This window comes from Oxyura jamaicensis, chromosome 9 (genome assembly GCF_011077185.1).
Source record: "Oxyura jamaicensis isolate SHBP4307 breed ruddy duck chromosome 9, BPBGC_Ojam_1.0, whole genome shotgun sequence".
Taxonomy (NCBI): Eukaryota; Metazoa; Chordata; class Aves; order Anseriformes; family Anatidae; genus Oxyura; species Oxyura jamaicensis.
The window spans coordinates 1,025,798-1,051,801 of record NC_048901.1 but is presented as its reverse complement, the minus strand read 5'-3'; the positions used below and the strand labels follow the sequence as shown (position 1 = coordinate 1,051,801).

The 26,004-nt window shown below is 42.5% G+C and overlaps 1 protein-coding gene across 2 annotated transcripts in view; it reads right to left on the bottom strand.

The window, feature by feature from the left end:
- The window catches only part of PLOD2 (procollagen-lysine,2-oxoglutarate 5-dioxygenase 2), a 53,928-nt gene extending 40,895 nt beyond the window's left edge, over positions 1-13,033 (bottom strand). For both annotated transcript variants that reach the window (XM_035334599.1, XM_035334600.1), the window contains exon 1: positions 12,847-13,033. In XM_035334599.1, the coding sequence (XP_035190490.1) occupies positions 12,847-12,955 (109 nt within the window). In that variant the 5' untranslated portion in view covers positions 12,956-13,033. The remainder of the gene's footprint in view (positions 1-12,846) is intronic.
- Between the last annotated feature and the right edge of the window lie 12,971 nt (positions 13,034-26,004).

The window sequence follows — 26,004 nt, the reverse complement described above, 5'->3', positions numbered from 1 at the left end:
CTCTAATGGGTATTCCAGACACAGTGCCTGTTGTTGCCTCACTTTCCTATAAAATATCCTCTGGGTTTATCCTCACTAGCACAGTAACACTTGCTAGAGGTAGCTGCTGTGAAAAACATCTGTATTAACCCCTTGGTCTCTTCCACTCTTGTACTTTGCTGCCCTCAGATACATGGGAGCTCATCCTGAGTTTATTCAAGTCATTTTGCTTGACATCAGCAAAATTAACACACAACATGATCCACTTCCTCTTTCTTCACAGAAGAAACACACCATGTTGGTGATCTGTGATTATGCTCTACAGGTAAGCATGAGTGTACTTCAAAGGGTACCACCAAGCAGTCCAGCAGAGCAAGCAAAAATAGCTGTAGGAACACAGACATAACTTGCAGAGCAACAAAAACATGTTCTAATGAAATTCCTATCTGTCTAATATAGCTGCAGCAGGCAAACCATGGAGATTTGTCTCAGGAGTCACTGATTTCCTCACCACCACTACTGAAAGAAGACTTGCTTCAGCATCAGTAAGCAACTCACTCCCATGAGCACTCCTGCCAGGTCAGACAGTGGTCTAGCAAGTCCATCCTCAGAAGCAGCCATGAGGCTATGAATGAGACAGAGCAAAGATAAGGCAAGTATATAGAATCACAATCATTCAGGCTGGAAAAACCCTCTAAGATGTCTAGTCCAAGCTTCAACCTAGTACTGACAAGTCCACAACTAAACCATGCCACTAAGTTCTATGTGCACGTTTCTTGAAGCCCTCCAGTGATGGTGGCTCAACCACTTCCCTGGGCAACTTATTCCAATGCTGCACAACCCTTTCAGTAAAGATATAGTATGTATATATGATGCTTTCTCTGCTTTTTCTACCACTTTCAGTTTTTTTTTTTTTTGGCCTGGATGGGGTTTCTCTATACCCTGAACCACTTGATCCATTTATTTACCTTGCTCTTACCTAGTCATTCACTAAACTGATGTAAACCTTAAGCAAGGACAGCCATGCGTGCCTAGTGCCCACTACATGAAAACCACAATTCTGCTCATTCAGAACAGGCCTTTTACAGCTTTGCACTGGCACTGTCCAAGTTCAGCTGCAGACACCTGCCCTACCCTCATTCATGATTCTGGGGACTTATCTCATATCCTGCCCACCCAGCTTTTGTGGGGGCACTCCACTCACTGACTGGTCCTAGAGAAAATTTTACCTGCTGGCTCTGCCAACCAGACTGACACTCCTGCAACAAGGGCACAGCAAAGAAACTGACAATACTTGAAATGCTTCAATCAACTCAACCCGGACACCCAAAAATTTGGAGAACACTGTTTTAAAAGGTGTATTACACCATCTTTTTTCCATATGAGAGCTAGGAGACTTTTGTAAGCAAGAATCAGAAGAAAATCCCATGAGTATACCTCATAAGGGCAGGAGAACCCTCCCAGAGGATTCCAGCACAATGCATTCACAGACACGCTGACTCACAGACAGACATAAGCACAGCAATAATAGTTCATTACATTCTTTTAAAGGTCACACAATCTAAAGTAATTCTACAGGAGTCACAACAGAATGAAGAATGTGATATCCTAGATTATGGCTAAACAGAACTGATGATAGAAGGTAGGATTTTTCACTATGGAACAGATAAAGGAAAGTTTGATCATACCAGACTACACCACCAAGCCGAGTGAACCCATTACTGACAGTTTCCTAGATGAACAGAAAAGCACTGACTACAGCTGCAAAATTTGGTAGGGGTAGACATTTTTCAGTCTAGTCCTAGTCTTCAGTGGAACTTCCTGAGTAACACACAGAGCAAGGATCTCAAAACCAGAACTTGACTATGTGATATAAGTGATAAGATGTGGACTGCATCAGATCAATCTTATTTTATCCCCCATAGTAACTAAGTCTAATAGAGACAGTATTAAATAAATATACAAGTACAGTCTGGCAAGCACAAAATAATATACCATTCTCTATGGGATACTGTTACTCTATTTTAAATGAGACCCACAGTAATTCCACCTACACATTGTTCATGCATTTCAAGACTTACTATGCAGTCTGGTATGTTACTTTAGTTTTGTGGAATAGTTGGGGAAAAAAGATGTGTCAGAGGATAAGGGATTCCAACCTGAGCCATATAGAGAAAGCAGGCCAGACAAACAATGCAGTTTATATTGACATGAAAAAGAATGTGTATGACTCTCATAGTGAATGAAGCCATCTAAATAGACTGCCTGAGACAGTTTTGCAAACAGTCACAAAACAAACAGGAAGCTATTTTTTATAAAGGTTCTGTTTACTTTGGAAACGCTTTCTTTTCAGCATACTTGACAATGTTTTTTGTTGTTGTTTGTGTGTGGTTTTTTAAACAGATGAAGAGATTTAAAATGCATTATTTCAATGTCTATGCTGCACTGCCACAGACCTTTACCTGCATGTGGTACTTAAATATTTTTATGTGCAGCAGAATTGTAATTACAGCATTAAAGTCTATTTAGAATTAGAGATTATTTACAGACTATTTAGTTTGGGGGTTTTGTTTGCTTTGGTTCTTGATTGGTTTTGTGTGCACACAGACTGGCCTGCTTCAAATAAGGGAGTAGAAAAGACATGCTTTTATCCTGTAACTAGTGCACACAGAGAAGACATGGCAGGGTGTATCTGCACCCTGCAGGCCTCGCCATGGCACTGGCCACATTTTTCTCAGACCCCCAGCTACCACTGTGGCCAGATACTCCCCAGTGGGCAAGATACAAAATTCTCAGCCTCCACAGAAACACCGTGACAGCCTCCAGTTGAAGCAATACAGGTCTGCTTTAACACTCAGCTTGGGCGCAAACCCCCACCCTGCCCTCCACCCAGCGGCCTTCCCACAGGAGCTCTGCTGTGTGGTCTTACACCCAGAGTTGAGCTATCTGGCTTCTTCTGTCTGACCAGTCCCCACACGAGAGGGACAAATGTGCACATGACAATTTTCTCCAATTGTAACAGCATCCCCAAAATACAAAAATACAGGCGAAACCACGAACACAGCAGGCAGCCACCGCCCTGCCCACTCAGGCTGCCCAGCAGGGCCTGCAGCCCACCACAGCCACCACGGCTGTCACCACAGGGGTCACCACACCTGGCATCCGCTCCTGCGAGCGCAGTCAGTCCATGTGAAAACAAAACACAAACCCTAAACTGATGTTCAACAGGAAGGCATGGGAAGAAAAATCTCTTCAGAGCTTCATGCCAGATACACGGGTGCTGGAGTTACTACAGTGCAATTATTCCAGACAGCTTTCAGTTACATTCACAAAACAGCTGTTCTGTTTTGAAAACAAGCCTGAGAGTGCGTGTTTGGCCAAGAAAAGTATATCCAGTGACAAGCAGAATTCATTTTTACGTGCAAACTAGGAAACCTTTTAGTTCTCAAGTTGTGAAAGACAACAGTGCATATAGAGCTCATGCAACACATTAAGAAACCCAGTGAATGTTTATCAAAAAACACTTCACTCCTTTTGCGCTGCTACTATCAGGGATCTGACTGTATCATAAATATTTATTTCCAGAAATAAGAACCATAAGGCAGAGCCTTTGTTTATGCTGATTTGCATGGTGGAGTCTCAGCTGGTGCTGCCATGGCAGGACTGTGGTAAATTGTGGTGACCTCTCTGCTCATACCTTGGCAAAGGAACAGGCAGAGTGCTGCAGTCCTCACACACCCACATGGTTCTTATGAGTGAACACTGACAGATTACTACATAATTCCTACCAATGGTTGTGGGCACTAGCACAGTAGCTTTAGAGCAGCTAGAAATGAGGTTGTTGCTTACAGCCACATGGGAGCTGACATTTAGCCCTCAGATTCAACTGCCAGGGACTTCTCTGGGGTAGGCATAAGCTGTAAAAATTAAAGAACATCTGCACACAGCACCGTGTTATGCCATTGAATCCTATGCCTATCTGTAAAACTAGTGGCTTATAATGGTCAATAAATGATGACTGGTTCTTCAAAAATGGTTTGATCTATGTCCTAGAGTCTATACAAAACAGTCTTATTGCAAAGTAATCCACCAACGGTTTCCAGTAAACAAATGAACGAATTTCTAGAGGCTATGGAAAATCTTTGGGAACTGGAAACCTAATAGGAACACCTCCATGGATTTTAAAAACAAACATGTATATACACTGTCAAAGACAGACTGAGATATTGCAATTCTCTAGGGAAAGCCAGGTAACCTTGGCAGTTGTCTGTGTGACCTTAATCCAAGACTAGGCTGGGCAGATGCCTGAAGGGGAGAAGGCACATGGATGCATTCAACTGCAATAAAGAAGCTATGTAGTTGTCTTTTATTTCTCCCAAACCTCTAGAGATAGGGGAGATAAACAGGATACAGTTTTCAAAAAAAAAAAAAAAAGGAACAGACTGGATTTATCTTGCCTTTACACCTCTCCAGTGATGGAGAAGCATGCTCCAGTGTGATGAACTAAAATGTACCACAGCTGAAAAAGTGTTTTCAGCGTGGAATCCTCCTCTGTCACACATCAAGAGCACAGTAATAAAAAAAATGTTTAAAAGTATGGTAAACTGAGAAGTAGCTGTCAGAATGACACTAAACAGTCCCAGCTAACCACAGGCTTCTGATTGAACTTCTGCTATTATTTATTTCCACAGATTAACTGTTAATAAGAAAAAAAATAAGGAAAAGTTTGTTTGGTTTTTGATTACAGCTTTCAATATGCCTGCTTATTCCCACAGCAGACAACCTACCCCAGGGCCAATCACCAGAAACTCAGCAATTCCATCCAATGTCTGCATTCGGAAGGGAATGAGAGTGCAGCCAGTGGCCCAAATGGAACCTCAGGACTTGTCCTCAGACTATTTTCCTTCCTCCTGCACCTCACATAAAGCACACAGTGATCAACAAAATGTATGTTCTGAGACTTTCAGTAGTCTGAATTAGAAACTAAATGAACAGATAATTAGCAGTTTGCTCATTCTTTCCATTCTCCCTGCTCTTCTGAAAAGGGAATATTTCTATGCTTAGAGGAGAAGTCACCATCAGCAGCCACGCACACAGCACAGAAACTTGTACATCAGCAGCTTCTGGGGATACCTCCCAGCATGTCACCAGCCCAGCTGGTTTGAGGAGTAAGCCATTTTAACATCATTGCCCCAGAAAGCAAGCAGAGTTAAAGAAGGATAATAGTGCAGGTTGAGCTCTATGCAGGTGAGCTGGTACGCTGTGAAAGCATGATCCACAAGTCAGTCTAGATTTTCTTATAACTTCATGATAAAATAGTAAATTTTGGAAGAATTAAAGGCTATTTAATAACAGACTACAAATAACCTCCTGTAATTTCTCTAACAGATGAGTTATATTTCTGGAAGTTATCCCAGAGAAATGTAAAATCCTGTCCAATATCTTCTGAACAAGACAAAACTTACAGAGATCCAAACAACTCAAAACTGCTATGCCAACTTAGAAGTCAGAATGCTAAAGACCACTTTCAAAACTCAGATTTTCAGCACAAAAGCTTTCACTTATCTTTCAGGAAAGAAGTGTTAAACTTCTTGACAGGAAAACTTTTTCCTCAAAAAAAAAAAAAAAGTTATAGCCTAGACCTTGAATCTTAAGCCAAAGGAACTTTTGAAAATCCACATACTCTAAAAAGATGAGTTAGAAACAGAATAAACCCTTCATATGTAATGTAGCCATAATTACAAGTCATACCTACATACATATACTTGGCTAATGTAATCCAGCAGCAAACAAATAAGATCTTAAATACACAATGTGAAAAACACGAGCTTTAATCACATACATCTACCCTGTGGTACTTTACATGACTTACAGTCAAAGAAAGCAGTAAGCAAACTTAAGAGTTTCTGGTCAAATAAAGCTGCTAGCAAAACGAGGTGAAAGAGAGAGTCATATAACACTTTATTTCACCCCAGATTTTCTGAATAGCCCTGAATGTACTGAACAGCCAGCATGATCTTTCTTAAGAAAGCTGTCCCTAGCCAGGCAACAGGACTAGTGAAGGCAGAAAGCCTTCAGAAGCCATCTAGGGAAAGAAATATAAAATGTATAGAATGTATAATTTCCCAGTTTGTTACTTTCAAACAGCTGGTACTGTTGCAGATTCCTCAGTAACAATATATTTTGCCTGCTACAACCTTCTGCTGCTTCTCATGGTGTTTTGTGTTTTTTTTTTTTTTTTTTTTTTTTTTTAAGGAACAAAGAAGCTGCACTAGCAGAAATTAGTGCTTACAGTAAGCAAAAATTTCTCTGAATTTTCTCATAATACAGACCTTATACTAGATTAGAACTTACTAATACACAATCCCTGAACAGGGTAATAAGTTTATTTTTCATGCTATGTGAAATTGATGCTCTATACAAGTTAGGAACAGATTTAACATTCAAGAGTCCCCTTATTGTCAAAAAAAATATCCAGAATCTAAATCAATCTATAAAGAGGCAAACAGTACTGTCTGTACCAGTGCATTTCAGCATCTAAACTCTGCTATGAAAATAGTAGAGATTCATCATACACAGAAATCCTCTCCCTTTAACTAACAGCCCACAGGGTGCAGACAGGCACTTCCCTCCTCCATACGTCCCGGCTCCACAGCAAGCCTGCAGTGCTGCTGCTTGCTGCCTGCCTTCTACCACATCATTTCTGGTGTCACCTCAACACAGCATCTGAAATGTTTACATGGAAGTGACCAACTGTTGAATATAACTGGTTTGAAAAATAATAATGAAAAAACACCACCCATTGATCAACTCTGTGAGGCACATACACACTGTCAGATAAAGATCAGCAGCTGCTCCCAATATTAATACACAACCATTTTTAGAAAACATTTGCAAGTTGGTTCTGCCTCAGCTATTACATACATATATGTATATGTATTTTTAATTACTTTCAATTCAGTAGTACTGCTGGGACAATCAACATAGGCTCATTAGGACCTGCGTGTGCACTCAATCACCGCAGCGCTGGCCACTGCTCAGGCCTGCACTCCTAATGCAGGACTTCCTGAACAAACCCAGACAGAAGCCGCAGCACTTCCAGGGTTTTTCCACCAGCTGCAGGAGACTTGGGTGAGACCCTGTTTACTGAATCAACCTGTAGTAGAACAAAGAAGAGACCTATTTCTTAGTCTCCAGACAAGGAAAAGAACTATTAATGAATGTTTGCATGTGGTATCTTTGCAAAGCATGAAGCCACTCCTCCAAGGAGAGCTGCCCAGCTTCCTGACATGCAGCAAGCAGATGGGTGATGGGGTTACAGCAGTCTATGAGTGCCCAGATGGCAGCTAGACACAGAAGTCCCTCTGAGAGTGGCAGGGATGGGGCCATGGCAACAGCTGGGCGTTTGTGCCTGTTGGGTACTGTCTGTGATCTGCCACCGAGGCTGCACAGCTGGGGCCAGAGGACAACTAACATCAGCTGCCTGAGTGAGAAAGATTACTCAGCTTCCACCTTTTAGTAGCCTTGCCCTCTGTCTCTCTCATAAATGTGCGTCTGGAGAAGAGCATGCTGCTGGCTAAGCTGTTATTCAGCAAGTCCAGCTGTTTAAACAAGCGGTCACACACAGCACCAGGCAACATTAAATCTTGGTTTTGGACAGCTAATCAAGCCATCAGTGAAACTCTGCAATTAAGACTTGCAATAATTATTTCTCCTTTGACTAGTCTTTGTTTAAGAAAGGAGAAAGTGGATCTGGAGCTGTCTTGAATAGGCATAGCCAACATGGATGCCTGCACCCTGGCCTGCTTCCAGACAATGGACATGCAAAACACAGCCTCTGATCTCCACAGCCCAGCCTGGACTGTTTCAATAACCGAACAGAAATGCAGGACCCACAGCCCTGGGAGGAGAAAAACACACTTTTCAGAGGCCTTTTCTGTGTAAAAGAGGGACTGCAACTCCACACTTGCAACAGGAAGGTAGTGCCTGTCCCAAGCGAGCCAGTCCTTCAAGCCACAGAACAGCACCGAAGACTTCTGTCCTGCTTCTGACAGCAAACACCAGGACATGAAATGAAAGATGTGTATTTCAAGGCACTTTTAACAAACAGCTGACTAGCAACCTCAGTTACTAGGTTTATGGACCCGGTCCTGATCTTATGCAAACACATGTACAGTTGTTTTACGGTGATATCAAACAAAATTAGTAAATTGCTTGTGAAAGCCTAAATAAATACTTTGCTGTATTAAACCTTCATGCTAGATTCAAAACTAAACAATCCAGTTTCACTTCTTTTTTTTTAAGTGGCAAAGCACTTCAGTTGCTAAACAACAAGATACTTCTGCATAGTTAATTTCAGTGAGACCCTCCAGTGGGCTGATTCAGTACACTGACACTTATGACCTCCCCCCCCGCCCCCGGCACAAAATTAACTCTCAAAGGAACAGCACTTAAACACCAAATCTATTTTTGTTTAGCACTTTCCTGTCTTTTTTTCTTTGTTTGCACATTTTTTCCCTGATCAAATGTCTGCGTTACTTACAAATACTGCATATGTCAGCTTTAAAAACATATTTGCAGTTACATTTCAAGAATCAGTACTACCATCAAAAAGGACACACACTCATGTCCTACATCTGTTTTCTAAGAAAATCCACAGTGGATCAATAGAGTTTCAATTTATTAGAAGGAAAAAAAAGTTAGAACTTGTTCAAAAGATAGCCTGAGAGACCTGGTGGGCCAACCACTTAAAGTGATTTCTTTAGAGTTTTCCTATAAATTAGGATGTTTTAAGCCAAGGCAGGGTTCTACTAATTAGCCTTAAACTATTAAAGAAGTTGATCTGTAATTACATCACAAAAATAGCTGTGTTTTAAAAGAAATTTAAGTAATCCACAGTATCTTTGATTTTGATTTGATTAGGAATAGATTGAAATGATCATATGTTAACTGCATAATTTATCTGCCAATAATCTAAATAGTTCAACAATTAGCAGATACCTAGATTTCTGCAGTCAGTGCTCATTTTGAAGCAATATTAAGTCTTAATTAAAAAAAGATGTGCAAGCAGTCAGTGAGAACATGGAAAAGGCAGATTACTGACAATATTATCAAATGAAAGATTTATTCTATTTTTGTGTGTTTGTTGTCACCCCTAGTCTGCCCCCCCCCCACAGCAAATTACATGAATTCTAGCTCCTCAGAAGAAATAATCTGTTGATTTTTATTTACATAGTCTCCTCGTGGCCAGTAGTATAGTCCCTACTTTTAAAGCTGAATTCACCATAAAGAAATACTGAAAAGAAGTTCTAGCACAGAACTTACAGCGTAAACACTACAGTGGTGTCAGACTGTGCTTGCAAGCATGTATTCCTCGATGAATAAGTGTCACTTATTCTATAGAGCTACAACATTCCTACACACAGACACATTCCTGTTACCGATCTGTTTGGTAAAGCTGTGCTCCATGCTGAAGAGAACTATGATCGGTGTTTAAATTAAGAGGGAATAAAGATATTCTTCACTTTCAAAACCTCTCCCCTTGCTGGTCCCTCAAGAACTATAAAAATAGACATTACAAATGAAAATAAAAATGCCCTTATTGTGACCATACCTGATCTTCATGCCAAGAGAAATTACTTGACACGCTGCTCCAGTGAATTAAGTTTTAAACAGATTAGCAGCTCAACGGAAATGGAAAGGCGTTCCTTCTGATCATGCAGTTTAATAGTGGTAGGTCAACAAAATAAACAGCTCCCTATGAAAAGGCTGAGTCACTTAAATAAGCAGGAGTGATGGTGAAAAAAAGACAAGAACTCAGACATAAATCATGACTCTCCAGAATATTCAACCAGTGCAAAGAAAGGTTTGAGAAATAATCTTAGCTTAGATCCTTGACAGGAACGTTTCAAGCAAAACCATTCTAGCTAGCATAATATGGCGGTCATTCCACTGCACCTTTACACACAGTAACTTGCAACACCAAATATTGATGATAGATGTCACAGCTGTTTTACTTTTTCCTGTTTTAATCAGAAATGCATTTTTTGGTTAAAGTTTCAGTGATCTTACTTGACTGCACCACATACCATAGCGAGAACAATATCATATGCGCCACTGTGGTCTACCTCTACCTAAGGAAAGCAAAATCCTGACCAGAAAGCTCAAATTTATTACTATTATTTCTTCTCCATCAGAGGCTTCCATTGTGCAGCCTCTCAATCAGGTGCTACAAAGACCTCAGACTGCCAACACGGTGTGCCTTCACACACAGAAGTCTTTTCAAGGGGAAAATGTGATGGACAGATGACTTTGTTGCTGTACCCTGACCCCAAATACTCCCCAGAAAATCGTGGTGAAGGTGCCTGGCACACAGGTAAGCAAGCATGGCCAGGGCGTCGAGCACAGCCCTGCCTTTTCCCCTCACCTGTCAGAAGCAAGTGGCAGTGCTCTCCTAATGTCCTCACAGGCACATCCTGTACAGAGGCACAGACCTCCTCAGGGACAGCACTAGCACAGCATCACAAGCTCTTGCAGCAGTTTCAGATAGTGTGGTGACAAGCTGGGACAAAAGCAGGATCAGCGTAGATGCATGAAACAGAAAGCTAGGCAAGAAGAGGAAGGTGTAGAGTGCTGTACTTAACAGCCTCCACCAAACAGTCTTTCAGTTCTTTCAATATGTGTTTAGATGCTGAAGTGATCAAAACCCCTTGTTTTTTACTAGATAGCCTCAGTGAAAGGGCTATAATTGCTGTCAGTCACAGTGATCAGTTTGGTTGACCTCAAAATAAGTCAACAGCAATGGCAATAGTATATGCTGAATCTCCTGGCAAGCCCCCCCACAGCTACACCCGTTACCTGCTATTGCCCAAAGTGCTTGCAGCCAGCACAAGAAGCCACATGGCCTGGCCACGTCAGCACTGGAAGCCACCTCTGCTCCCCACAACAAACACCAAATCCCCACCCCTGCATGTGGGGGAGCACACACAGATGGCAGCAACCCACCCAGCCAGCTCAACACCTGCCAGTTCACTGCTTTTACAACCCATAGCAGCAACAGGACCACGTAGCCAAGTGACCAAGCTCACTGCCTCTGGGGAACGGACCCAATAAAGGCAGGGAAATTCACATTCTCAGTGGGAACTGAGAGTGAAAAGTGTCTTTACCACTCCCTCTCCATGACTCCTGCAGCACTGCATGGTAAGCAACAGGTACACTATAAGCTTGGTGCAACAGGAATACACTGATGCCATTGTTCTACACTAAAACTTGTGTCTTCACCACCCAGGAGTCCATGTACACACACAATGAATAAAGAGAAATAGACTAGACTAGACAGTAAAGCCAGATTCCTAGAACTGAAAGCACACTAAGGGTTGTTCCTCTTCAGGCAACCTTCCTATCCACTTGGGGATAACATTTAATGGTTAAAGCTGGAATGAAAATGAGCAACACAGCAGGCGGCAGCTGGGGTCAAGAAGCTACTCAAGAAGTGGTTTCCACTCAGCAGTTTGCTACAGTTCAATACAGACTGTTTTTATGTAACATTATTTTTATTATCTAGATGTAGCAGTCTGTTTATAGTTTGCTGAATCACAGTGTAACATCCACCACTCTGAACTACACAGTCTCTGATTTTTACACCATTGAACACCAGCAGGATTTAAAACCAGAACTCCTTACTAGGCCAGTCGTTAGCTTACATCAGTGTGAGATGCCACAGCTAAAACACCTAGCTTAAAAATGCAAGGAACAGACAGTGAGGAGAACAAATGTAACTGTGATTGCTACAACTGACTGCCAAGGGAGCCTGCCCTGACCACAGACACAGGAGCTCAGTGTTTTGCCCAAAACACGCCCTAGGAGGCTGCGGCTCTGCAGGCCTGCCATGGCCGGGACAGCGATGCTCAGGGCGTCCAGAGCATGAGCAACAGCGCACACTGCAGCCTTCAGAGAATCCCGCAGAATGACCAAAAGTAGCAAAAGAAAAAAACCAGGCATGAGCAGCGCCTGGTATCTATCCACACCAAATTTTTTTCTTACGCTGGTTATCAGCTAAGGCAGCAGATTTCCAGACAAAAATCAGAACTTGCTGGAAACGAGATTGCAGAAAAAGGAGCTTCTTTCAGCACACCAAAAATAAAATTAAGCCAGATATTAAAAATAATTCGATTTCACTCTTGAGCAAACAAGACAGGAAATAAAATTACTTCAGATTTCATGTGGTAACAGTCCAGCGGGATGGAATACCTTTCTATTTCTAGAACAGAGAACAGAAATACAGACTCTAAAGCAGCACCGGCACAGGACATATGTTCTGGCATATAGTTTGATGCACATGTGTTTGGACACCTCTCTCTGAGGGAATTTTATGTATACATTCTTTTATTTTACATGATGAAGATAGAATTGCTTTCTACCTTCTGGCTCCTCGAAGCCAAAGAGGCTACAAAGTACAAGGAGAAATGAGAGAGCAAGACTCCGAGGGCCAGCTTGCTTTTTGCCTGAAAAAGGGCACTTCTCCAGGAGCTTCTAGAGTTTAGGACAGAGGCAAATGGGCTGTGCTTTCCCTAGCAGTGGAAAAACGCGTGCCCATCACCATCTTGTCGGGGAGAAGGGAAGAAAGCGAGGGGGAGGGAGAAAGGCAGAGCCTCTGGCTTCCCAGAAGGGGATCTATTTTTACCCTCGTGCCTAGGCTGAGCCCCGCATCTCCCTGCGGGTTCCGGCGCTCCTTCCGACAGCAACCTGGGGCGCTGCCGACCCCATAAAGCACACGCACGAATTAAGCGATTAATCCATAACCGCGGCAGCTCCCAGCCTGCGCAGCACAGCACAGGGCTCTCCCTCCCGCACCGCACCGCGCCTCACCTGCGGGGCCGGGGCCGGGCCCGGGGCTGCGCTCCGCCGCCGCCGGCAGCGCCAGGGCGAGCAGCAGCGGCAGGAGGAGGCGCGGGGCCTGGGCTCCGCTCCTCGCCATCTTCTCCCTCCGCACCCTCCGGCCCGCCGCCGCCGCTCCCCGAGGGCTGGGGAGGGAGGGGAAAAGAAAAAATATTAAGAAAGGCAGAAAAAAAAAAAAAAAAGGGGTGCCGGGAACCTCCGCGGTACCGTTCCTCCTCCTCCAAAGCGGGCAGGAGCGCGGGACACCGCCGCCCGCCCCAGCCTTTATAGGGCGCCGGGAGCGCAACGCCAGCCACCGCCGCACCCGGCCGCACGCTGCCGCCGCCACCGGGGGCGGGGCTGCCGGATAAGCCACGCCCACTGAGCCACGGCCCCTTACCGACAAACCCCTCCTTCTGCTTTAAGCCCCGCCTCTGAGTCGCTAAGCCCCGCCCCCTGGCCGGGGGTATCCATCCCCTCGCGGCAGTGACCCACGTGTTAGGAGGCACGTGGCGTGGAACAGCAGCTGGTGGGCCGTGGGTTGGGCCTTGGAAATGTTCAGGCACTAAGGGCTGGATCCAAAAGAAAAATTAGTGCTGAAAGCAGGATTCATGTATTTAAGACTCACTTGTGTAACAGTCAGGGAGACACCTCATTTTTTATCCTGAATGGTTCTATGGGCCTAGCAGATGGACTTTTTTTGGACCCATGGAGTAAAAACTGAAGAAAAAAACAAGGGTGAAAGATGGGAAAGCTTGACCCTGGCTCCTGAAGCAGTAAGAATGGGATGCTTTTGTCTGGAAGCCAGAGCAGAAACCAGGCCCAGTGCTACGTGCCCAGATGCTTTCACAGTTCTTTGGCAGGACTCGCTCTGTCTGGCCCAGGCAGCACACATGGCACAGGGGGAGAGCGAAGGAAGAGGGCAGGTCCTCGGTCCCACCGGCTCCTGGAGCAGAGAAGGCCTCACGGCAGGGGGGATGGGGAAATGTTGAAAACCAAGTAACAGAATGGTGAAGGCGCGGTTGGTAACTTCGGGAAAAACAGCAAAGCCCCTCACATTCTTGGGCAATTACTTGTGACCTACTTTCTCCTGCCACCTCTGTCAGGCAGGCAGAGATTCACCAGAGAACAAACATCTTCTGACTGCAGACAGTATGAGCACAGCTCTGCACTCACCCACATGCGGCCTCTGCTCACTCTTAAGAGGAGCAGCTCTGCTGCTGCTGAGTGCTCCCCCGCGCTACACAGGCTGCACTGGCTGCCGGCAAGCAGTGCCGTGGCTGGGACAACACTGCAAGCACTTCTCTCTTGGTTGTTTTATTTTATTTTATTTTATTTTTAATAAAAATGTTCAAAAAATCAAGTAAGAAATTGGGCCTATGAAAAGTGAAGATGGAAAAAAATAGTTACTATGCTACAGCTATAGTCTTAAGGTAGAAAACGGGTAAGCAACTTTTAGAAAGAGGTCCTCAACAGATCAAACTTCACCTCAGATCCAGAACAGCTTAACACTAACACTTGTACTTAGAGATATACAGAGTGTGTCATTAACAAGCTATAAAATAAGAAGTCATCAAGAAGGAATAAAATCAAAGGAGACATGTAGAACACTTAATACTACCAACCATGAAAGAAATGACAGACTTCTTCTATAATGCCTGAGGGGGAAAAGGACAGTTGGCCACCATTTCAGAATACCACGGAGCTGAAGTCACGGCTCCCACTGATGGCATGGGACGGAAAGCAGGCAAAGCTTCTGCCCTCAGGGTTGAGGGTCATGTCCACACGCAGTGCTCTGAGGAGCCACAGCCCGGCCGCTCACCTCTAGCAGCAGTAGCAGCAGCTAGTTTCAGTGGAGATTGATACACAGGTCCCAAAACAATACCTTTACCTGGACACCACCGAACAAAACAGCATCCGAGCAGCATCCGAGAGAAACCCTAGGAGGTATTTTGTTATCAAAAGTGCAGGTAAACAGTAGCAGGGGAGAATGAAAAGTGAAAGAAGGATGTAAATATACAATATTGAAAGAAAAGGAGATAGCTGGCAAGGACAGATTTCTAATGCATAACAAAAATAGGAGGAGAGAACAGTGAGAGAAACAAACACAACTTGTACATACAAGTTCAAACCCGGAATTTGACTAGAAACTTCTACATTTTCTTATTGTCCCTGGTCTCTTGTAAGCTAATTTTATTTTAGACTGTTCTTAGAAAATTCAAGCTTTTTCCCCAGGACAATGCAAAGATGAAAGCAGTGCTTTCAAAGTGATAGGTGTAGCCAAGACATCTCCTACCCCCAGAGGCTTCACTCAGAGACTACCTGATGGAAGGAAAAACACTTGTGAAACTCCAGTGCTGAGCTCAAGCAGCTACAGAATGCCCAGGAGCTCTGTCTTGCCCTGCCTCTGCAGACACTTGGGTTAGAAAGGCCACTGTTGTCCAGAAATACAAGGTGTGAGCTGGCAGCTGGTGGCTAGCAGGGTCTGGGACTCTCCTGATACTATAGCAAGCAGCTCTAGTACTGTTACCATTACAGTTCACTCAACACTTAAATCTCTGAACTGAGTAGGAACTTATTATTTAAAGAATAACACAGACAGTGTGCAATGTGCCATGCAAATATTCATATTGTACTACAGAAGTTAACTCCAGAAACAATTTCTAGAAGTGTCCCAAGAAATAGTCTCACATTGTCACCATTTGCTCCTTTGACTTTTGACCTTTATTCATGAAGAATAAAACCTTCTTCCTTTGTAACAAGGCAATTTCTTCATGGGAAATGAATAAATTTGGTTAAACAGGCATGGAGGGGGGGAGTTAATTCATTCCTGTTAGTTGTGGGGCTCTGAACATGGGAGCCCGAAGGATTTTCTTGTTCCAAACCTCCAGCAACAGTGAGCAAAACCAGAAAAGGGAGAAACTGCAAGCAGTCCTCTCTTCATATAGTCACTGTGACAAGTGATTTTCTGTAACCACACAGCCAGTTGCCAAACTATTAATTTTTTTTGCAGGCACCGTGCATTTTCAATGGATCAGCAATAACATCTAGGATTCAGCTGGCAGATATTTGGGCAAAATTTTATGGGACATTTGCAGGAGACAACAGCTTCCTGATTTTTTAGAAATCTCCATTCCTTCAGTGACTTTTTCCTCAGATATCCAGATACCTCTTTTACAGTCTCAGTGACTCCCTGCCTGTATTTGCATATCCCTACCTCCTTCTCCCCATCTGTTTCCTAACTGTATAAAATCATCATAGGGCTGGCAACTTCCATCTTCTCTAAACCACCAACACAAAGGTGATAAAGCTTTTACATAGAACTTAGAAAGGAACAGCAGCTCTCTTTCTCTCCAAAGCAAGCTCTCCAGGTCCCCTACACTCAGACATGTTGCATCTTCCACAAACTTTTTGCAGAGAAACTGTAAAAACTAATGTGTAGAACACGCCAGGCAGACCAGAGATTACTTGCATCTTTTTCTAAGAGATCTTTTTCATATCTTCCAACTACCCTTTATTTCACTCTGTAAGAAAACCAGAAAACCAAACCACAGACTGTTCTTGGACTCATCTCACTCCGCAAGTCTAGGCCTTCAAACCTTCTCCTTCATTCAGGAGCCCCAGTAGCATACCCTTTCCACAGGTGCTGAAATGAGGCAGCAGTGCTCACATGCAATATTGCAACACTGAAGTTGTCCAATAGACTGTAATAAAATCAAAAGCAAAGAAAAATAATGAGATTGGTCTGTGGAAAACTGTGGGACAGAGGAATTGTCAACAATTCACTATCAGTAATACTTCAAGAATAAAAAAGAAATTTAATGCAAGAATCCTAAGTCCTATACCTCAATAAAGGTCACAAAGGGTTTTCTAACAAATAGCAAATTTGACAAGTAATAATCCAGCCTATTTTTCTGGGCAAATGCCAGTCACTCCTCACATATTTTCAACTGCAGTAGTCATAACTTATTTGTTATGAAGAACAAGTTCATTCCTCTTCCATTCTGTTGCATCTTGTCCCCTCAAACGTCTTTCTAGTTTTATAACATTTGTCCTCTCCATGTGTCACAGAGGTAATTCCTTATCTCTGTGATTCACTGCCTGGCTCAAGTGCATGTAAATAACAGAATTAAATGGAAGGTTTCGGCTTCACGTGGTTATTTCACTGCTCTAATTTAGGATTATATTTTATTACTGTCATGTAATAAACATTTGGTAACCTGAGTTTATCTTTGAGCTTAGATTAGTAAATCATACCTATTTTCCCAGTTAAATGATTTACTTTGTGTAATTTCTGAAAATACTGGTTTTGAATGATGAATTCAACCCACATAACAATATTTTACATGAGTCAGGGGTAGCTAAAAATAGCAGGCTTTTATTATAGAATAATACTAAAAAATATATTCCAAAGAAATAGAAAGGTTAAAAAACCCTTTTCAGTTACAGAAAAAAAAAAATGCTCTATGGGTATATATCATTTAAATGCTTTTGTCTGTTTAACTTGAGCACAAGTCTGTGAAATACTAGAACTAATCAAAAATGAAAAAACAGCAATCCACTTTTTTGTTGTTGTTTAAGAAAAAAAGATCAAAATGAGCTTAAAGGCCCATCTGGCAATAATATAGCATTAAAATGTGCATTGCATTGCCTGACCTACTCTGTGTATATGAGTCTTTAATAACGGCTGCTTTAGTAGTTCAACCGTAATAAGAAATCTTCCATAGACATTTTATTTTTGAAGAATCAGGCTTAATGTTACCAAAATTCCACTCTCACTGAAAATAGTTTCTCTTTGGTTGCCTCCCTTTAATTTATCCTCAACTTCAATCAGGACCCTCCTGGGAGCTGCCGCCCCAGTCTTGTTATTATGGTTGTGATCCAGCCTCTGACCGAGAGGCTCAGCACTCCTTGGGAGTGCTCGGAGCCACTGACTTCAGGGGATGCTCAGCACCTTGCACTACTGAGCATGGAGTGAATCTCTCAGGCTAAATTCATCAGTTCTTTCCCAAGCCACCCAATCAGAAATTACTCTTTCATTCTCTTATTTATAATTATAGCCACAAACAGCCCAAACGAGCAAAAGATTAATAGCGTTAGCAAGCATTTCCAGGGTATAATCAGCTGTCATCCCATAATTACTCAAAAGATCGACTGAGCGGCTTTGAAATTACAAGGAGAGTTACATTCCTTTACTGAGACTGAGCAGCAAGACACGAGTGCCCATGAAAAGCCGTGCTAAGTTTTTGTCTGCAGTCCATCCTTTGGCATTTATGACATGATTGTTCCAGCCTTGAGGTCCAATCCTGCAGTACTGAAGTCAGCATGCATCATAAGTGAATAAATCCTGCTGACCTGACCTGAAACCAGATGCTTAAGACCTCCCTCAGTGAGGGAGGTCTGGTTTAAGGCCAGGTCTGATCCCCATATTTTGCTTTCATTGCATTCGTTTGTGCATGATTTATATAGGCACAAAAAGCTGAGAATTAAGCCCCGCAGAGTGTATCTTGTAAACCCTGCTGATCAGGGTTGATCTTGTAAAAATTTCAGTCCCGTCACCCCATAAACTATAAAATGCTTTGCAGATCCTCAGATGAGTGGTGTTGAAATGGACAATTAATCATAATGAGCAATTTAGTCTTGCTTTTGTTATAGTTTAGAGATGCAGAAAATAATATAATGGAAAGGAACTGACATTCAAGAAAACTGGCTGAAAGAGAAAAAAATAAACATTTACTGTGGAATGAATAGAAACTGGTGGAAAAAGATGCATTTATAAGATCGTCTAAAACTGGGAGTCTATGTGAGTGTTTGTGTCTCTGTCAACAAACTATCGTACTGTAAAAAATGTTCCTCTGAGTAAGTCTGTGGTAAGACTGAAGAGTGTCCCATGTGTTCGGCCAATAGAGGAGGGCTGGTCAGTGTGTGTTTACAAAAGTTACCCTAAAGCCTACTCTTTGTTTTTTCTGTGATTTCAGAAGCCTGGTCGAGGCTCCTAGAACAGCAATTTGGGAAAACTGCAGGAGCAGGGAAGCTTGTCCCACAAGTATTCCCCTAAGGGAAGACATCACAATTCATATTCTCTGTTACTGGAATGTTTTTGGTCTAATTTTCTTTTCCTGACCCTTCTCTGGTAGTTTTATGACTGTTCCGCCTGTCTGCAATGATCTCATTCTCTCCAGCTGACTTATTTAAGGTAAATAGAAGCTGCTGCCTGACAAAACCTAATTTTGACAGGTAGGTCATTTTTTAGTAATTTAAGTTGATTTAAACAAAACTGCAATTAACTTAGTAGTCTTATTTCCTACTTCATGTGTGACCTAAATGAAGAATCACAGATAGCCTCAGAATGACTTTTGGCAGAATTTCTGCAGCACTGGATTTGAGAAAAAAGACAGGAGATGGGCTGGCGATGATTTTGCTCCTGCTACAGTCCCTTACAGAAAGCCTTCAGCATTCCAGTTTTCAGGAGTCATTGTGTGAAGGGCTGACCACAGGAAAGGTGAGGAAAAGCTGAGAGTCACAGATCTTACTTAATTTAGTGCCTCTCTGGTTGGTCAAAAAATTTTTTTCCCTTTTAAAGGGAAACAGAGGAGGCAGCCAACAAAAACAAAGTGTGGAAAATAAGAATCCTATCTTTAAATGAACAGTTAAATACCATTACCAGGAAAGTTGAGGTTGTGAGCAGAATGTCCTTGACACAAGCAAGCAAGAAAGAAAGAAAATTTCATGACTGAAGCCATAGGAGAATGTGATTTTCTCCTTAGAAACATTTAGGAGCTTAAGATATTTTGAGATATTTATTTTTTTTCTCATTTTATTCTTCATCTTGTTTTACGTGTGCACTTTTATTTGGTAAAAGGGGATATGAAGGGAAGGTATGTTCACATTGGTAGTAGAAAAATGTTTCTGCAGAACAGGGGTTGCACCTATATAAGCGCACATAAGTGCCTGGCTTAGTTGCTGTCAGGGCAAGCATGAGATAGGAACAGATTCCAGCCTTTAATATTAGAATGACCAGGAGTGGCTGAAACAATGTAAAAGTTTTATGTTCCAGGTGGTGTACTGGGAAAGCCAGAAGTATTCAGACTGTGTGCTTCTCAATTGCACTTCTTAGGCAGCAAGAAAAAGCATGGACACCTTCTTTGAGACGGGCAGCTTGACTGGGAGGTATGCTGTGAGCAGCAGCGTGCTTATGGTAAATGCAATCCACTCTGCATTCAAGACAAATAATATGCAGTTTAGTGCTTGCCTGTCTGCTCTTCAGGGAATGATGGACTGGAATAAATTAAGAACTTGCAGCAGAGCCTCAAGAGGGTTCTTTTCAAATGATTTGGTAAATTAATTTATATTTTTTTTCAGCATATCACTCAACAGAAGTCAGAACGATGGCTACTTTGGATCCTTGGAATAGTTTCTCAGAGACTGCAGTTTTGCTGCTTTAGTTTGGATGCTCAGGAAGATGATGATAATTCTGATGACTTGTCAGGTTGGCAAAACCTGTAATTGGCAGTACATTTTGCTCCTGTAGTCTGGGCTGTATGAGGGTATTTTCAAAGGTGATCTGGCGGCTTCGCTTCCAGATAATCCTTGAGCCTGTATTGCTCAAGGCAACCTACAGATTGATTCTACATTAGGGAATGTGATGGAATTAAATTCCTTCCTATTTAAAGAAAAATAAACAAACTACCATTATGTACTGGAAGAAGGCAGCAATCTCCTCTAGAATGGGGAGAACGTTGTGATCAATAGCAGGAGTCACAAATAGCCCAGCAGTGCTCCAGTGCTCTGAATGGCTGTTCATAAAATCACAAGCAGGATTAATAATGCAGCCAAAACTGCACATAGCCTGAGAATCACAAGCCAATAAGCCTGGGTCATTGTCTTGCTGTTCCTTCTTCCTTAGGCCATTAAAGAGGATATGTGTAATATAGAAGGCTGCAGCCAAAATCACTTTCATGGAGTTTATAAGAGTAGAACTCACAATACTCAAGCTAATAGTGTCCGCAGGTACACTGTGCAGGCAGACTCCATCTGAGGGTGCCTAAAGAAGGAGGGAAAGTTGATAGGCACAGAACACACATCCCCAGCACACTCCTTGGAAGTGGCCAGGTAAAAGCAATCCCGTTGTCATAGCACAGAAAAGTGGTAGACACAAGAACCCTTCGCTTGTATCAATGTAGGAATAGTTTTGCCTTTGAGATATTTACAAATATATAGCCACAAAGAAATACAGAGAACCTTAATAGCCTCTATACCTGACTCTGTCAGGCAGCTACCTAGCAAATTATCACCTCTGCAAAACCCTTACTTACAGGAAGGTCTTACTTACTAGCACGGTTCTCATATTGTGCTTACATCTCCTAGAACTGAGAATCCTGCTGAAATAAGGCCTGCAGAACTCACTATAGCTCAGCTGTAACATTCGCCACACATAGTGGGGAATGTCGTTCTTAATTCTTGTATTTGGGTTCCCAGAGTGGGATTTGTACATCTGATCCAGGAAAAGAAAAAAAAATAAAGCTCTGAGGATCAGTACATCTTTCATTCTCATGTTTCATGACAGGGACACATGACTATCTGTAGCTCAGTCCCCTTCTGTCATGCTCTATCTTTTGTTCTGCCAGCTCTGTATGGAGATGACTCAACTGCCTCTAACTCTGCCAGTCTGCTCCAACCTGGCAGCTGGAGCTTAGAAACAGCAGCATTCATTTCCAAGCCGTTGGTAAATGCATTCAAAAATGAATACAACATTTCCAGTCATGTGGCCTTCATCTTTTTTCAAGATCCTTTTGAAAGTGTTCGTGAGATTCAAGAATTAGTTCCCAGGACCGGAGATCACTCAATCATCTCTCTCTGGCTGAATTTTTCTTCTTGCCAGTTGGCGTATATGTACCTAAATGGAACACGGGTCAAGGGAGTTACTGGATCCAGTCCCTGCAGGTCAGTGCCATCTGAAAGATTTCAGGCTGCCAGATAACATAAAATCCATGGTTTCCACTTCTCAAAGTAGTGTCCGGGTAAGTCATTTTGAAATTGTAGTGCATGCAAGAAACTAGGAACTACTAAAAATGTTATTAGTTTCTCATCTGAAGGCAAGGTGATTTGTTTTAATCCTGCCATCCTAAGTAGCACATCAATACCATAAGCACCTTTGGAAGATTTTCAAGATAATAAAAAGCACTAAGGGAACGTTTTTCTTCAGACAGGAACATTAAGGAATCCCAGGAGATTATTATTAATTCAATTTTATTATTGCTATCAGTTTGGTAAATTTGCTACTGCTTGTCTCTGGAGGAGCATCAGACACCATGCATTGCAGTGACGGTCTGCAAAACCCACCAAGCAACACCCTGGCTAGCAGGGGACAAGCCAGCTGAATGATGATAAGACTATTATTAAATATTTACTGAGCTAGGAGGGCTCCTCAAAACACTAGATAAAGTCATTATGAGGTTTGTATTAAGTCATTATGAGGTTTGTCATAAAGTCATTATGAGGTTTGTAGTATTGCCACAGACTGTTCACCCAGTTTTAAGGTTCATCTCCCCAAGACATAATAGTGAGAACCTCCCCAGCTTTCCAATCCAAATGATAGAAATCACTTGCTCACAAACCAAAACATAATCTTTAAATTCCCCCATGTTTGAAGTAGCTACTAAAACCAGAGAGAGCACTATGATGCAATTTCCAAAAGAAAACAAAGACAAGACAAAGGCAGATAAAAACTCCCCTCTAAATCACAGAAACCCAGGAAAAAAAATTTATACCAGTAAAGCTAGGCTTCTGCATAATCTCAATTGCTGCATTTTTTCTCTTCTTGATACCTTGTGAGTGTTTTTCCAAATTAGGGTCAGAGGGGATGAAGATTCACATTGTTTTAGAAAGAGCAGGCTATTTAATCCTGCTTTTTTCCTTCTACCGTTCATTAGCAGCCCGGTTTGCTGTGTGTTAAGATGCATTTGCTCTGTTGAGTTATTACAAATGCTTCTCCACTGTCTAGTATTTAGATGGAAAATGTTGCAATGTTTATGCTGTTGGGAAAGAAAGTAAAGTTTTTTTGGCTGCAAATTGGATGCATAAAGGGAGAGGAGGGGAGGGATGTGGCGAATCAGATAGTTCTCCAACATAATTCTAATGTGTTGTTCCCCCTGTGCTCTAGGACTATAACTGAGACATCTAATGGTACAGCTGAATATAAGCTTCCATAAACAAGCACTGTGCATTTGAACTCAACTGCACGTAGGCCATCCACATACTTTTTCCACGCTGGCTGTTTCTCCCTGCAGCCAATTGGGGAAGATGTTTTGGCCACAACTCTGCTGTAGATTACTCCACATTTCAGTCTGATTGGATCGAGGAAAAAATAGTGGTTAACTGTCCATGATTTTCAGCCAGCATGCCAAGAACCTCAGAGGAGGCTCACTCCCTCTCCTTTGAAAGGAATCAGTGCTCCCAGGCTGACCTCCAAAGCAGAGCTCTGCTTGTGAGAGCATGTACTCTTTGACAGTGAATTTACTAAAGCCTTCAAAATTTTACTGGCTCTGATTGCTTTTGATATAGTGCAGACAGGGAATACTAGGTAGGGATTAGCTTTACAATTGCCATTTATATCATTTACTCTTTTTCTTTTTGCCCCAGAGAAAGCCTAACCTTTTTCCCAAGGAATTTCTCTGAAGTGAGTCACAGAAGTCAGCTGCTGTCCAGGCAATTACAGCAAAGATGGATTTACATTTTATGTGCATTTTTAGGAAAACTCTTCTGTCACACCATACATCTCAATGACTAAATTAGGTCATTCCTTTCCTTTTCACCTCCTTGTGTTTTAGAAGAAAACAGATGTGATCTATCAGTCTGTCATTATGGAAGAGATTGATTCCAAGTTTGTCCATCCACTTCTTACTCCACACAGACCACAGTCTGTGATTCCCATCAGTTTGATCCTCTATAACCAGAAAGCATGTCTGGGAAGAGAAAATCTTTGATAGTTTTATGAGTAAACATTTGAGAAACACCTAATTTAGATGATGGATGGATGACAACAAGGCTGCAGCATCTCTCTGTGATATGGTCTTCTCTTAGCCCACTGAAAAATACTTGGCATTCAGCAAAGATTCAGAAAACAGGTACTAGCAAATAGGGGTTGCTCCTCCATGTATGCTGTGCCTGAGGTGTCTGTCCATGACAAGTCACTTGGGGTTCATAATGCATCATTGGGCAGCAGGAACTACAGCCACGCTGCACAGAACCTTGGATCTCTCCAGGTGCCCCATTTCTGCACCTGGCAGCAATGCTACAGGGAATCCTGTGCCTTTTCAGTGGTAATAAGGAATGCAAATACAGCTTTAAAGGGGATGGTTCCCATGAATGCCTTCTACAGATTTTAAACTTATGGAATAAATTCTTAATCTTGCACTAAAACTCACCCAGGAGTTGCCTACATTAAGTTTTAAACAAGAGTACCCCTTTGCACTAGCCATCTGCTCAGTCACTAGCGAGGGACTAATGGTACTTAGCTCAGTTACTGCTCTGCAGGCACACGGATCTCCAAGGAAGAGGCCACTGTCTAACTACACCTGATGCAATCATTAACTCATGTATCGTTATCTAGAGAATTTCATGATACCTGAAAATATTAAAACCCTAACCACAAAGATGCTGAATTAACAGGAGTATAGCAACTTCATAATTCTACTTGGTTGCTCTTATTTCTTTCTTTTTAGGGGAAAAAATGTAAGACTTTTATTTAAATGCAACTTGATCACTTGTTCTAACCTGAATGTCACACTCAATACATTCCTCTTACATACCCTCATATTAGAGACAAGAACATGAGTTAGATTAACACATGGCTGACACAAGCAAGTCCAGGAGGAGAGCAGCCCTGCAGAGAGATCTGGGAGTTGTGGTTGACAGCAAGTTAAATATGAGCCAACAGTGTACCCTGGCAGCCAGGAGGGCCAACTGTATCCTGTGGTGCATCAAGCACAGCATTGCTAGTTGGTCGAGGAAGTGATTGTCCCACTCTACTCTGCATTGATGTGGCCTCACCTCAAGTACTGTGTGCAGTTCTGGGCACCACAGTACAAAAAGGACATTAAACTGTTTGAGAGTGTCCAGAGGAGAGCGACAAAGATGGTGAAGGGCTTAGAGGGGAAGACATATGAGGAGCGGCTGAGGTCACTGGGCCTGTTCAGCCTGGAGAAGAGGAGGCTGAGGGGAGACCTCATCACAGTCTACAGCTTCCTCGCGAGGGGGAGTGGAGGGGCAGGCGCCAACCTATTCTCCTTAATCACCAGTGATAGGACCCGTGGGAACAGTGTCAAGCTAAGGCAGGGGAATTTTAGGCTGGACATCAGGAAGAGGTTCTTCACCGAGAGGGTGGTCACACACTGGAACAGACTCCCCAGTGAAGCAGTCACTGCACCAAGCCTGTCTGAAATTAAGAAGCGATTGGACTGTGCACTTATTCACATGGTCTAAACTTTTGGGTAGACCTCTGCAGTGCCAGGAGTTGGACTTGATGATCCTTACGGGTCCCTTCCAACTCAGGATGTTCTATGATTCTATCATTTTGGTCCTCAGCAGAATGAACTGTTGACACCATGCTGACCGCCTGTTAGAAGTCGCCAACTATTACTGGCATTTTGTGGGAGTTTGTAGGAAGGCATTTTCAAATGCTTTATCAGTACACCCTTACCTCAGCAGGAAAAAGGACAGGTAGCATCAATTGCTGTGGCCTGGCCACATATGTATATGTATGTCATATTCCTCCATATGTATGCCATATTCTTCCTTCTGGCTGAAGAGAAAATACTTTAGTTGGTGTGAACAGCAGGTGGGTAGCGCAGGTGGAGAGGAAGGTGATGGTCTCAGGGAGAGGATGAAGTTTCAGGAAATGTGACAATTTTCTACATACCTGTAATCAGGTAGCACCAAAGCATGTCTTCAGGGAAAGCACTCATCACGTTTTCTTAACCACTCCAAACTGCAGCTTGATTATGGTGAGATTTCAAGCCCTGTTACTTTTAGCATAATTCTCTTGCATCTTTTCCATTGCCAGCAGATATATTGTATTTTTACACTAGTCATATAGTCAGATAGTCAGATCCTAATCTTAAATGTTTATTAACCAAAAATCTCTTAATC